General features: G+C 26.7%; 4 protein-coding genes across 10 annotated transcripts; 2 read left to right on the top strand and 2 right to left on the bottom strand.

Moving 5' to 3' along the window:
• The first annotated feature begins 1,081 nt into the window (after nucleotides 1–1,081).
• Nucleotides 1,082–4,027, top strand: LOC409176 (pro-resilin). The gene is made up of 4 exons (XM_006563102.3): nucleotides 1,082–1,279; nucleotides 1,715–2,575; nucleotides 2,758–3,082; nucleotides 3,529–4,027. Exons 1-4 carry the CDS (start codon nucleotides 1,271–1,273, stop codon nucleotides 3,660–3,662), a joined length of 1,329 nt encoding a protein of 442 aa, XP_006563165.2. The 5' UTR covers nucleotides 1,082–1,270; the 3' UTR covers nucleotides 3,663–4,027.
• Nucleotides 4,028–5,345: 1,318 nt separating this feature from the next.
• LOC725587 (serine/arginine repetitive matrix protein 5) lies at nucleotides 5,346–7,156 on the bottom strand. Of its 3 annotated transcripts, none has more exons than XM_006563106.3 (5): nucleotides 7,019–7,156; nucleotides 6,477–6,588; nucleotides 5,929–6,251; nucleotides 5,614–5,813; nucleotides 5,346–5,515 (listed from the first exon to the last, which is right to left on the bottom strand). In XM_006563106.3, the coding sequence occupies exons 2-5, from the start codon at nucleotides 6,548–6,550 to the stop codon at nucleotides 5,414–5,416; spliced, it is 699 nt and encodes a 232-aa protein (XP_006563169.1). In that variant the 5' UTR covers nucleotides 6,551–6,588; nucleotides 7,019–7,156; the 3' UTR covers nucleotides 5,346–5,413. The 3 variants fall into 3 exon arrangements, with proteins under 3 accessions (XP_006563169.1, XP_006563172.1, XP_016772480.1); XM_006563109.3 differs by lacking the exon at nucleotides 7,019–7,156 and adding an exon at nucleotides 6,678–6,792; XM_016916991.2 differs by lacking the exon at nucleotides 7,019–7,156 and having other exon boundaries at nucleotides 6,477–6,773.
• Nucleotides 6,809–12,432, top strand: LOC411714 (uncharacterized protein C05D11.1). 4 transcript variants are annotated; one of them, XM_006563104.3, is made up of 16 exons: nucleotides 6,809–7,075; nucleotides 7,140–7,337; nucleotides 7,552–7,793; nucleotides 7,934–8,102; nucleotides 8,204–8,367; nucleotides 8,468–8,986; nucleotides 9,068–9,322; nucleotides 9,398–9,571; nucleotides 9,664–9,903; nucleotides 9,976–10,156; nucleotides 10,228–10,480; nucleotides 10,559–10,745; nucleotides 10,896–11,039; nucleotides 11,122–11,432; nucleotides 11,586–11,642; nucleotides 12,160–12,286. In XM_006563104.3, the coding sequence occupies exons 2-16, from the start codon at nucleotides 7,154–7,156 to the stop codon at nucleotides 12,164–12,166; spliced, it is 3,087 nt and encodes a 1,028-aa protein (XP_006563167.1). In that variant the 5' UTR covers nucleotides 6,809–7,075; nucleotides 7,140–7,153; the 3' UTR covers nucleotides 12,167–12,286. The 4 variants fall into 4 exon arrangements, with proteins under 4 accessions (XP_006563167.1, XP_006563168.1, XP_026301520.1 ...); XM_006563105.3 differs by having other exon boundaries at nucleotides 6,817–7,075; nucleotides 7,147–7,337; XM_026445735.1 differs by lacking the exon at nucleotides 12,160–12,286 and adding an exon at nucleotides 12,414–12,432 and having other exon boundaries at nucleotides 7,060–7,337.
• On the bottom strand, nucleotides 12,008–13,986 carry LOC100577823. Of its 2 annotated transcripts, none has more exons than XM_016916993.2 (3): nucleotides 13,836–13,986; nucleotides 12,446–12,782; nucleotides 12,008–12,262 (listed from the first exon to the last, which is right to left on the bottom strand). In XM_016916993.2, the coding sequence occupies exons 1-3, from the start codon at nucleotides 13,982–13,984 to the stop codon at nucleotides 12,053–12,055; spliced, it is 696 nt and encodes a 231-aa protein (XP_016772482.2). In that variant the 5' UTR covers nucleotides 13,985–13,986; the 3' UTR covers nucleotides 12,008–12,052. The 2 variants fall into 2 exon arrangements, with proteins under 2 accessions (XP_016772482.2, XP_006563166.1); XM_006563103.3 differs by lacking the exon at nucleotides 13,836–13,986 and adding an exon at nucleotides 13,325–13,446.

Genomic DNA, 13,986 nt, shown 5'->3' with positions numbered 1-13,986 from the left:
TCAAATCCATCGGAGGTTACTTATCTATCGATTGCGAAATTAGATTGATGATCGCGAAGAACGCGACGCGTTCGAATACCCGAAGGAGAAATTGACAAAATTGTTCCCAAAATTCTCGACTGTTCAAGTTTCGTCATCGATTAAATTCTCATTTTATCCTCGAGACAAAAAGATAAGTCAAAAAAAACCGCTTTTTACGAGTCACGAGAGAGTATCTCGGATTTATACTGTTTATAATTATATCAATTTTTCGCGAATACTTATCGCGATATATCATGGATATACGAATAATATCATTATACACGTAACGAGTATATATTAAGAAGATGTTTCGTTCCATGTTGCATAATCGAAACGCAATTTATACGCGAGGACGCGGTTGCACCCCAACTTCGATACCTCAGCTTCATGCTTGGACGCTTGGAAAAAAAGATTCGAATTTACCGGATAATTAATCAACGAGCAAAACCGTCCGATCAATCATCGTTCCTTACCACGCGTTAAACAACGCGTTCTGCCTCTTAATTAGATAGTTACCTTCGTAATTAGTACACTCGCTCGCTTAACCATTGCTTAATGTCTCATTCGCCGGGTTGTTGTTCGATGGAAGAATCGGCAAAGCGTCGAACAATTTCGTGAAAGTTTCCAATTCGAATATAGCAGAGGAGAGGTATTAATCAAGCCGGTTAACGAAGACGAGCGATCCGAATTGGCATCCTTAGAAGGTTCGTATCCTTGCCGAGTCCTGCATCCTTGTTCGTTCCCGCTCTCGCGATCCGGCGCGAGAGAGGATCGAGCATGAGAGGAGCGATGATGCTCCGAGTTAATGATGCGCCGCATTGCGTTACGATATAGGATTCGTAACCCGTGAAATATGGAACGAATCCATGGCTCTAGGTGGCTGCTACGGTCCCACTCTTCTTCTTCGCTCACCATCACTACCGTCACCGACTGATTCAACACCACCGTGTGACACAGTTACATCGGTGCCTTGCTGTAAATCCTATACCTACGGCTTGTACCAAACCGTGATCTAGAAACACGGATGAATCCTGGGATATATAAAGCGGATTAGAACCAAACTTTGTCATTCCCTCGACACCATCCAACGGCGGAAGGTGTGCATAGCCAGAAAAGATAGAATCCGAAAGGCTTGCGGTGGTGAAGCACCTCGCGTGATCCAGAGACTCACCTTCTCAAGGATAAACGAGGGAAAAAGTCGGTGATCAAGATTTATTGTTGTACGGAAAGACACACCGATTCATTCGCCATGTATAAGGTGAGAAAACTTGCATCCAGAGAGATAGGAGGGAAATTATATCTGTTGCAACTGATATAAGCATCGAGGAGAACGAAGCGCGTAGCGAGGATTGTTTCGTACATCGTGGAATGCTATTCTGCGTCGTCAATGTTGCTCAACGCGAATTATTCTTTTGATTCTAAATTCGACATTGTCCGGAAATATCAGAGAAATTTTATCCATCATATCGTAGATCGTAGCGAGTATTCTCTAAAAGAGTATCGATTAAACGATATTCCGTTTCGAAATGCCAGGACAATCGTTTCCTGATATAAAAATTCCGTTTAATCTCTTCCGAGTTTCAAAATCCTTTCTTGGTTCCAACTTTTTTTTCTCTTTCTATCCATCTAATCGCGTGAGATAAGCAAGTTTCGATCGAGCCATCCGTTCAAATTTCGTTCGTTTCGTTTGCAGATTGGATTAGCGGTATTCGTTTTAGCCCTCACTTTGGTACGTTCCGAACCACCGGTCAACTCGTATCTGCCACCTAGCGGGAATGGTAATGGGGGAGGAGGCGGAGGACCGTCCAACGTATACGGACCACCTGGTTTCGACGGGCAGAATGGGATCGGAGGAGGCGATAACGGTCGAAATGGTATATCCAACAGTTACGGAGTACCTACTGGTGGAAATGGTTACAACGGCGATAGTTCTGGTAATGGAAGACCTGGCACAAACGGTGGAAGAAATGGGAATGGGAATGGTAGAGGAAATGGTTACGGTGGTGGTCAACCTTCCAATTCTTATGGGCCTCCGTCGAATGGACACGGTGGAAATGGAGCGGGAAGACCGTCTAGCAGTTACGGAGCACCTGGTGGAGGAAATGGATTCACCGGTGGAAGCAATGGGAAAAATGGATTCGGTGGCGGTCCATCGAGCAGTTACGGTCCTCCGGAAAATGGAAATGGTTTTAATGGTGGAAATGGAGGTCCGTCCGGCCTCTATGGACCACCAGGAAGAAACGGTGGAAATGGTGGAAATGGTGGAAATGGGGGACGACCATCGGGAAGCTATGGTACTCCTGAAAGAAACGGAGGAAGACTTGGGGGACTTTATGGGGCACCGGGCAGAAATGGAAATAATGGTGGTAATGGATATCCTTCCGGAGGATTAAACGGTGGCAATGGTGGATATCCTTCGGGAGGACCAGGAAATGGTGGTGCTAACGGTGGTTATCCTTCTGGAGGCTCAAATGGAGACAATGGTGGTTATCCATCCGGTGGTCCAAATGGTAATGGCAACGGTAATGGAGGTTATGGACAAGATGAAAATAACGTGAGTCCCTATTCTCAATGATTATATATAATATAAATCATTATACCATAAAAATCATTTTCAATCTTATCTTCGATTTTTAACAAAAGTTATAATATAAATGAAAATAACGATTCTCTTTGTCTTTTATCACTTTTATATGTTTTATTCTTATTTTTATATTTTTCAATATCTAATTTTAGGAACCTGCGAAATACGAATTCTCTTATGAAGTGAAAGACGAGCAATCTGGAGCTGATTATGGCCATACGGAAAGCAGAGATGGAGATCGTGCACAGGGAGAGTTCAATGTTCTGCTTCCCGATGGTAGAAAACAAATCGTCGAATACGAAGCTGATCAAGATGGATTTAAACCTCAAATTAGATACGAAGGTGAAGCAAATTCTCAAGGATATGGATCTGGAGGACCAGGAGGTAATGGTGGAGATAATGGATATCCAAGTGGTGGACCAGGAGGTAATGGTTATTCATCGGGAAGGCCAAACGGCGGATCTGACTTTAGTGATGGTATGTAATCAGATGCGATATCTATTTTAATTAATCGTCAATTAAGATATTCCTTGTTGAAAATATTCGTTTATTTAATCATATTACCCGATTCTTGTTCACCCAAACAAATAATTTAAACTGTATCTGTAAAAATTCTGACCATTAACGTTAGTTAGTTTATATCTAAATCTATATCATGATTATAACGAGTGTAATATAAACTTTTCCAATATTTTGTTGTTATTTTATTTTTTTATTGAAAAAGAAAAAAAAAATATCAATATGTATATGTATGTATATACATATATATATATATATATATATATATATATATATATATATATGTATGTATATACATATATATATATATATATATATATATATCTTTTATTCTCTATCTTCATTTTCTATTAGCAACGGTATCAACATTTACATAAATATAATAATGTAATTTCATTTCACAGGAGGATATCCATCTACAAGACCAGGTGGTGAGAATGGTGGATATAGAAACGGAAACAACGGTGGCAATGGTAATGGAGGATATCCATCTGGAAATGGTGGCGATGCCGCAGCTAATGGAGGATACCAATATTAAATATTTATCTAGGTGTAACAACATATATTGCGCGTATTACAAAAAAGGAATACATGGGGCAACGTTTATTATAACGCACAGAATAGTTTCTGTCTGGAACGGTGGAAACATAGTTGTATTGGGAACGATAATAATTTTAGGCGAATCGAATTTTTATATCGATGTCTAATGTATTTGATCGTTTTAGGATATTTTTAATTGAACGACGATAGAAATAAAAAAAATCATTCGTTTAACGTTGAAAACGAATATTGTAATGCTTCGTTTGTTTCAGACGCAGTATCTTTCCTAGTATAAAATTATTCGTATGATATACATAAAGACCTCGAAGTTAATTCTCTTACAATTAAAAATAAATGATACTGTTAGATATTATTTGCGATATATACAATTTCGCGATATATACATTTATAATGGAATATATATAAATGATAATAATACTAACAAGATCGTTTATTCGATTTAGTAAATGCAAATTTTTTTCTTTTTCTTTTTTTTTTCTTTCGATATATACGATAAAACTCATATGATAAATTAATTTATTAGCATTATGTTAACATTTGCAATTTACTTATAATATTTCTGTTCTTCGAAATAATATTCGAAATAAGCATTTGTCCTTAAATATTCCATGATTTATCTATAACTTTATAACCGTTACCAGATATATGCTAATCTTTAATGTTTGTTAAGATATATTTTATATTTATTATTATTTATCATACTATATGTATATTTAGCAATGTTTAAAATGTAGCTGTAGTAAGAAATGTCCGCATAAATAAAAATTGCGGTAGGCCATAATGTGTTCAGTCTTTTACTTACACCTTTCATGCTATGTAAACATAAAATTTATAATATAAGTATACGATTAATTTTAAATGTCTTATAAAATTATTCATATATACGAATGAATAATAATAACATTAATAATATTTTTATATTAATCACTTATTTGTAATATAATTATCAGATTGATAAAGATTCCTATTTTATTTCCTTTCAAAAATATACGTGAAAATACACGTATAATAAATCAAATGCTTATTTCGAACCGTATTATTTTATTATATATATATATATATATATATATATATATATATAAAATAAAATAATATATATATATATATATATGTAATAGTAATAATCTAATTATATATACATATTATTATTTTTATGTATCATGATATATTTTATATATATTTTTATTTTAAATAAAGAAAACAATAAAGAAAATTGGATATTGAAGTACCATCTCTTGAATGTATAAATTTTGCATAAAATCAGTATAAAAAAAGAGAGCAAATAATAGACAAAGATAGAATAAAAAATTGAAATCAACGCAATTTCAAAAATGCCGCAAATGAAACATATGCGATATGACAACAAATAAATATCAATGCCATTTCTTGATTGCATTTAACAAGTATAAAGTAAAATAAGAATAAAATAAGACCAAGAGTATTTTTAAATACTCAAGTTTTTGATATTCAAATTAAAGAAAAAAATAGTTTCTTATTAAATTAAATTAAAGAAAAAAAAAAATTCTAAAAAATAATATTTTAAGTATATTTATAAGATTCATAAAATATTATAAAATAATTATAAAATAGGAGTTGTAAAATATAATATAATTATAAAATATTTATCTTATTTATTTTTTTTTAATTTAACTTATATGATTAAATACATTTTTTTTAACAACATTTATTTATATTGATCAATTTTAACGAAATTAAATTATCCGTCTATTAAGTCACATTTGAATGTGTTAAATCAGCTATAGCTTTTTGTCTAAGAGTATATAATTTTTTCACCCACTTATCAAATCTTGCTTCTTGATCGATCATTATCTGAAAAGCATTTGAAAATAAAATATATAATATTCATTTATATTATCTATTATATATGTATATATAAGTATATAAAAGTAAAAAAATGAATATGTTACCGATGAATGAAAAATACTCTCTGTTCCATTAGGAATTTCAGCCACTGTTGGAACTTGTATAGTATCTGCATTAATATCTATAACAATATTTTTAAACTTTTTTTCCTTTGTATTAGATGAAAATTGTTTGGGTGTAAAACCTTCGGAATTAATTTCCTCTAATACACCTTCTTTAAAACGAGGTTCAATTGGAAAATCATCTATAGAAAATAATTCAATATTAGATTAATATGATTAATTATAAAATTATATTAATGTGATATTATAAATTATATAAATAAAGATAATCTAATATAATATAATGATGATTTTTACCTTTTATTAAAACATTTTTAGTTTTTTCAGATACAATAGTTTTCACATTAGATTGTGAACTACTTGAACGACTTCCAGATTTTTCTCTTGAAATAGATCTAGCTTTCCTTTTGGAACAATCTGAAGATCTAGACCTAGAATGATATCTATGTCTTTCTCTTCCTTTTGAATTACTGTTTCTAGAACTTTTATAATTCTTTTGATTGTGATCTCTGTCTCTGCCTCTGCTTCTCGAATGTGAACGATGTCTACGTTTTGTTTTTGAATGTTTGGATGATCTTTTTCTATGAGGAGATGAATCACTAGAATCTGAAGTAGATGATCTGAAAAATTTGATATCATAAATATATTTCTTGTAAAGTTTTACATGTCAATGTAATATTAAATATATTAATGGAAATTATAATATATTTTTATATTTAAACTTACATCAACGAAGTAAAATACGGAAAAAAAATAAATAAATAAGAATAATATGATAAAGTATAAATAAAATAAAGCGTGTATATTATATATCACTTAAATTTGAAAAGGATTAAATTATTTACCTAGATCTTCTACTACGTCTTCGTCGATATCTGCTATTATGATCTGAATCTGATTCACTAGAATATCTTGCCATAACTGTCACCTGCTTTTTTGTTTACTTTGCATCTGAATCTAGGTTAAATTCACAATCAGTATTAGTATCAATGCAATGAAATATTTGAATATGCAATAAAGAAATAGATAAAAAAAACAAATAATACTATAGCGCTATCTGTCTGTATGAATTTGAAGATACATATAAATACATAAATGAATTTGAAGATACATATAAATACATAAATAATTGAAAATAAAATAAATTCGAATTTGACGCGACAGATACTTTTATTATCCAATAGGATTGTGCAAAAGATCAACATGGCATCTTGTAACCCATAAAATAGCTTAAAAACGCAACATACATACAATTTTTAAATTAATGAATTCCGATAGTTAAGATTGATATTTTTTGATTCTACTAGTCAAAAATTATAAAAAGAATTCAAAATTTTAAACATCCTAGAGTGAAGTTTAATTAAAGTATTATTCGAAATATATGTACATCTTTGACTTCTGATGCTCTCTTGATAATTTCAATAATTTGTCGATTGTTTTATACGTAAGTTGCATTTCTTCAGATATAAAAATTTAAATATTGGTATCGCTTTTAAAAAGTTTTAAAGTTAGCAGAAATTTAATGAGATATAACATGGCGCCGGTAGACAATTCACCAAGAGAAAACATGGGAGCATTTGACTTTATATATTCAATAAAAGCAAATGATACAATACCGGTACATATTTATAAATCCAGAGATACTGGAATTACTGTTTGTATTGCAGACGTTGAGGGACCTGTTGTAAATGGTTACTTTTGTCTTGGTAATTTCTTTTGTTTTTATATTTCTTATTATTTTAATATAGTGTTTATATTATATTATTATTTTATATTTATAAATATATGTATATATTTATATTATATATATAATATATTTATATATATGTATATTATATATATATACATATAATATATTTATATATATATATATATAATATATTTATTTATGATATATTATTATATATATACATGATTTAGCTACTGAAGCACATGATGATGATGGACTACCTCATACATTGGAACATCTTGTTTTCCTGGGTAGTGAGGATTATCCATATAAAGGTGTTTTGGACTTATTGGCCAATAGATGTTTAGCATCTGGTACTAATGCTGCAACACAAATTGATTCTACTTTTTATACTATGATAACTGCTGGAAGTGAAGGATTTCTATCTTTAATGCCTATATATTTAGATCATATACTTTATCCATTACTTACGGTATAATATATAATATATATAATAAATTTTTAATATTTTACATTATATATGTAAAATTACATTACATTACATATATATTTTACAGATATATGTAAAATATTTATAAAGTAATAAAATAAAAAAAAAATTTATTTTTGTAGGATGCAGCTTTTCTTACTGAAATACATCATGTTAGTGGTGAAGGCGAAGATGCAGGTGTAGTTTATTGTGAAATGCAAGGGAAAGAAGCTACAGGAGAATATTTGGTATACATGGAACAGATAAGAGCACTTTTTCCTGGACGATGTGGTTATAAATCTAATGTAGGAGGTAAAAATATATAATTTCTTAAAAATTTTACAATCTCAAAATGAAAATATTAAATAATATATATTACTGTTTTTAAAAGAAAAATATTATAATTTCTTCAGGAGCACTAAAAAATTTAAGAGAAAGTACTAATAATGAAAAAATTAGAGAATACCATCAAGAATTTTATAGACCAGAGAATTTAACAATAGTAATCGCTGGTCAAGTAAAACATGCAGATGTATTTAAAGCATTACAAACCATAGAAAAGAAAATAATAGCAAAGGTATATATAAAATTATTTGTTATTAAATTTCATTCATTGTAATTTATTTTAAATTTTTTACTATTTGTATAACATAGTCAAAAAGTAACAAATGTTTTAGGGAAATAGAAGTTTCTTTAAAAGACCTTGGCAAAATCCTATACCACCTCTTACTAAAACTGTTGATGTAGATGTATATTATCCTTGTGATAATGAAGATAATGGAATAGTGAATGTTGCATGGAGAGGATCTTCTATTAATAATAAAATGTATGATCTTATTGGTTGTACATTACTTTTAAAATATCTCACAGATACATCAGTTAGTCCAGTGCAAAAAGAATTTGTTGAAATTGATGATGCATATGCCAGTAATGTTGGTTATTCTTATCCTAAATATACAATATCTGAACTATGTCTTGAATTTGAAAGTGTACCAAAATTAAAAATACCTTTGATAAAAGATCAATTGTTAAAAGTATTGAATGATGTGTATGAAAAAGGAATTGATATGAAACGAATGAAAACAGTTGTTCATAGACGTATTCTTGAAACTTTGAGTTGTTTAGAAAATGAACCTCATGATTCTGTTGCACATATGCTTTTTGGATATGCACTTTATGGTAATTCTAAGGATGATGTAAGTTTTAAATGAATATATTACAAAATATTTTATTCAAAAATATTTTTATAATAATGATATTTGTTTCTATAATTTTAGTTGGATCAAAGAACGAACGAAATACAAGATTTTCGGAAATTAGAAACTGAGCCTGAATCTTATTGGTTAAATTTGTTAAAAACATATTTTATTGATCCTCCATTTGTAATAGTTAAAGGAATTCCCAGTTTAGAAAAAAAACATGAATTAACTGAAAAAGAAAAAGTTCGTGTTGCTAAACAAATTGAAAATTTAGGTAAAGAAGGTCTTCAAGAGAAAGAAAGAAAATTACAAGAAGCAATTGCTAAGAATAATGTATTTAATTTTATATTCATGCATATATAAATATATATTTCATTTTTTTTAACATTTTAATGAATATATTTTTAGATACCAGTACCAGATGAAATATTGAGTTCTGTTCCTATACCATCTACTCATCTTATCAATTTCCACTACATTAAAAGTTATACAACAGAAACAAGTAAACAACATTCTAGATTTGATGTATCGAAATTGCCATTTTATACATATTTGGATCATGTTAATACAAATTTTGTTTATGTATGTATAATTATGTTTATTATTTTTTTATCTATTCATTATTTTTTTATTATTTGATATCTTTTGACTGATTATATATATTTCTTTTACAGATGTTTGTTATTATGAATACTTCAAATGTCAAAAAAGAATATAAACCTTACATTCCTTTATTGCTGGAAATAATAATGGAATGTCCAGTAATGAGAAATGGTCAACTCATTCCGTATGAAGAAATTGTAGCTGAATTGGAAGCTGATACTACAAACAATGCTACTGCACTTGGAATTGGAATTAATTCTTCGAAATTTTCATGTGGATTATATAGTTACAGTGCTCTTTTAATACTTCAGGTAACAATTTTTTATATTAAATAAATGTTTTTCTATAATTATTTAATAATTTTAAATACCTGTTATTTTTAGATTGAAATAGAAAAATATGAAAAAGGTGTACAATGGATTAAAGAACTTTTATATGAAACTAAATTAACTCCAGATAGATTGAAAATAACAGCTGCAAAAATGGTAAATGATGTTGCTCAAGTTAAGAGACAAGGAAATAAAGTAGTAAATGATTTGATGAAAGGATTGATATATAATAAGGGTAAAAGAATGTTACGAGGAATTATATGTTACATAATTGTAAATAATAATAATAATATTTTGCATTTTTAGATAGCAATCCTTATACATCTAGTATGTTACGACAACAAAAATTCCTTAATAATGTTCTAGAACGTTTGAATAATGAAACAGGACAAAAAGAAATTGTATCTGAAATTGAATCAGTTAGAGAACTATTAACAATACCTAAAAACATGGTATTATACATGGCAACTAATGTGGATAAATTAACTGCTCAAGTACCAAATGTTTACAATCCATGGAACACTTACTTTTCTACTTTTGATACATCAAGCAAGATTAAGTTAGTTTTTTAAAACAATTTAAATTACAAATTACATATAAATATTTACATATAAATCGTAAATATATAATTATACAGACTTGAAGCCATTCCTGATTCTACACTGATAAATTCTCCAGATGAAATTCCATTTAGAGGGTGCGTTACAGGATTAGGTAGCATAGAATCTTCTTATTTATGTCAGTGTTGTCCATGTATAAGTGATTACCAGAGTCCAGATCTAGCTCCTTTACTTGTTTGTATAAAATATTTAACTCAATTAGAGGTAAATAAATAATAATTGAATATAAATATAAGAAATATAATTATATAATATGTAATAAATATAATATATAATTTAATTAATATAATATAATTTAATAATATTTAATTATATTATATTTAATATTTAATTTGAATATGAATATCACAAAAGGGTCCTATGTGGAAACTCATTAGAGGTCAAGGTCTATCTTATGGATATGCTATCTATCCTAAACCAAATGATGGCCTATTATATTTTTCACTTTATAAATCTACAAATGTTATAGCAGCTTATAAAGAAGCAAAATCAATTGTAGTAAGTATGCTTAATTATAATTAAGTAAATATTTGATATTTAAAACACAAATAGGATTATTTATTTACTAAATTAAATATAGGAAATTCATATTTTTGAAAATAAATGGGAAAAATTACTTTTTGAATCAGCAAAATCTTGTTTAATATTTGAAATTATTGAAAAAGAACAAAATGTAGGTGATTTAGTAGAACAATCATTATTGTCTTATTTTAAAAATGTACCACATGATTATACTCAACAAATGGTACAACATGTATCTGAAGTAACAATTGAAGATATGGATCGTATAGCATCACAATACTTAAAACCATTATTTGATCCAAAAGAATGTAGAACAACTGTTGTATGTCATCCATCGAAAGTACCGGAAATAGTTGATGCATTTAAAACGTAAGTAAATAACTTTTATATTAATATAATTAATATTAATATTAATATATTATATTATAAATATTATAAATTAATATAATTATAATATATAATATATAATTATATTATAAATTTTATATATATATACATGTATGTTGTATGTTTTTATTACAGATTCAATCACGATCTTAAATCATATAATGTTCTTGAAGAAAGTTACTTAAATGACTGGTAATAAATTTAAAATAATAATTATCATTAATAAAATAATTAATAATTAATTAGAAGAATATTCAAAAAATTAAAAGAAAACCATATATTACAATGTTTCTATTCAAACACAAATTCAAAAAAAGAAACACATTTTTTATTCAAAAATTTTTTATTTAAAAAATTCTTGTTAATTTACATTTATGCAAATTAACATAAATAATATTGAGAAATTAACATATTTGATTAAAATATATACATCTATAATTAAATAATTTTATAAATTTCGCATATTCGTGTATATTTTTTTATTTCCTTTACAAATTGTTATTTAAAATATAAATTAAAATAATTGACAAAATCAATAATTAATAAAATTATTGAAATAATTTAATTTCTTATATATTTATATTGTTCATATCATACAGTAATTATGATGCTGATATATTTATTACTTCTAATGCTGATACACCTTTTTGTTTAATTGGTAAATAAACTCCACCATACATTTGTAAACCAAACATTGTAATATTTGCAGTGTCTAATGGTTCTACATCAGGTACTTCTCGTCCACGATAATATGGTTTAAAATTTTTCAAAGGCAATATCACAGTTGAAAAATCAATATTTGACATTGGTGCCTAATGTGATTTAATATGATTTTTATATTAAATTAACATATATTTGGAAATTATTTTTATTTAAAACTTTTTAAATAATTAATAATAGTGTAATTTAAATATATCCAGAAAATTTTATTATAATTTAATAATTTTTTTGTATTGTTTTTAGAAATAATTTAAAATAATGTGACTAAAATTTACCGTAAAAAATTGTTCATATGTTATATCTTTATTTGAATGAAGACCTTTATGTCTAAGAACAACTTTATAGTATATATTGCTGCCTTGTCCTCGACAATTGATTTCAACATTTTTAAAATTAGATAAATTTAAATTAGTAATTGTACGTATTCCTGCAAAACCTGCACCATTTAGTTGTGGATTCAAAAGAGTAAAGAATACAGCATATTGAAAAATTTGTGTTGTTTGCAATACTAAAACAGCTTTTGACTTTCCTACTGTTCTTACAGTATCAGATATTTCTTTCCAATTATCTACATTTTCTACAGTTGTAAAATCAAAAAGTATTTCCTTATGCCTAATAAATTATAAAAATAAAAAATAAATTTGATTATTTGAAAACATTTTTATTGTATTGCTCATTTACTGCAATAACAACATAATATAAAAATTACAATTTTAAAATGAATTTAATGTTTTCAATCTTTGTGAAAATTAAAATTCATTAAAATTTTAAATTCTCATTTCAAATTTAAAATTCTATTAACAAAATGGTTATTTCTATATTAATAAATAAAAAATTATAATTTTTAAATTATGTCACTGCAGCGAATGAATGATATATGTAAGAATATTAAACTTTTTTTTTATAATTTTAAAATATTCTAAATTTTCATGTTTTAAACCATCATTGTTACTTTGCCTTAAACAAATGATAGAACTAGTATTTTTTTTGAGCTTTATTTGTTAAATATGTTTATATAAAAAAATATAAAAATTTTTGATATCAAACAAAATTTAGCAAAAAAAAATATTAAAATATAGATTGTATGTAAAACAATAATATATTTTTTACGACATATAATAGTAGAATATTTAAATATTATTATTAAAACTTACATATTAATAAATCTTTACAAATTTCTTGTATAACACGATGATAAAAACAGGTTATAATAAATATGAATAAGAAATGGAAATTAAAAAAGAAATAAAAAATTATATTGTTAACATAAATTTTTAATTATTATTATAATTAATTATTATTATTATCTATTATAACTATTAATAATTAATTTATAACTTTATACTAATATTTAATATACTATTATTTTAAAAACAATATTAAGTAAAAGATTTAAGATATTCAACATGTAATATGTTCATAATGTATACATATTATGAATTAAAATCAATTAAGCTAAAAATGTAACAAAGTAATTTTAAAATACCATTAAAATTTATCAAAATAAATAAATATAAAAAATAATTTTTTTTGATAAAATTAATATGTCATAAATATTCTTTAATTTTTATAAACAAACATTTATTCAATATTATTTCATGAAATAAAATTAGATTTTTATAAAAAAAAATATATTGATATGTGTTATTATTAAAAATAACTCACCCCTTTATTAAACAAAACATTATACCAATCATAAAAATAATATAAATATATTGGTAATTCATTGTAGAACAATTTTTAACTTGAAAATTTACTATGTTATAACAATTTAATCTTTCTCTTATATGTCTGATGAAGTTAAATTTATACATCT

This window comes from Apis mellifera, linkage group LG16 (genome assembly GCF_003254395.2).
Source record: "Apis mellifera strain DH4 linkage group LG16, Amel_HAv3.1, whole genome shotgun sequence".
In the NCBI taxonomy this organism is placed as follows: domain Eukaryota; kingdom Metazoa; phylum Arthropoda; class Insecta; order Hymenoptera; family Apidae; genus Apis; species Apis mellifera.
Note: the sequence above shows the minus strand (reverse complement) of the source record. Positions and strands in the feature narration are given on the sequence as shown.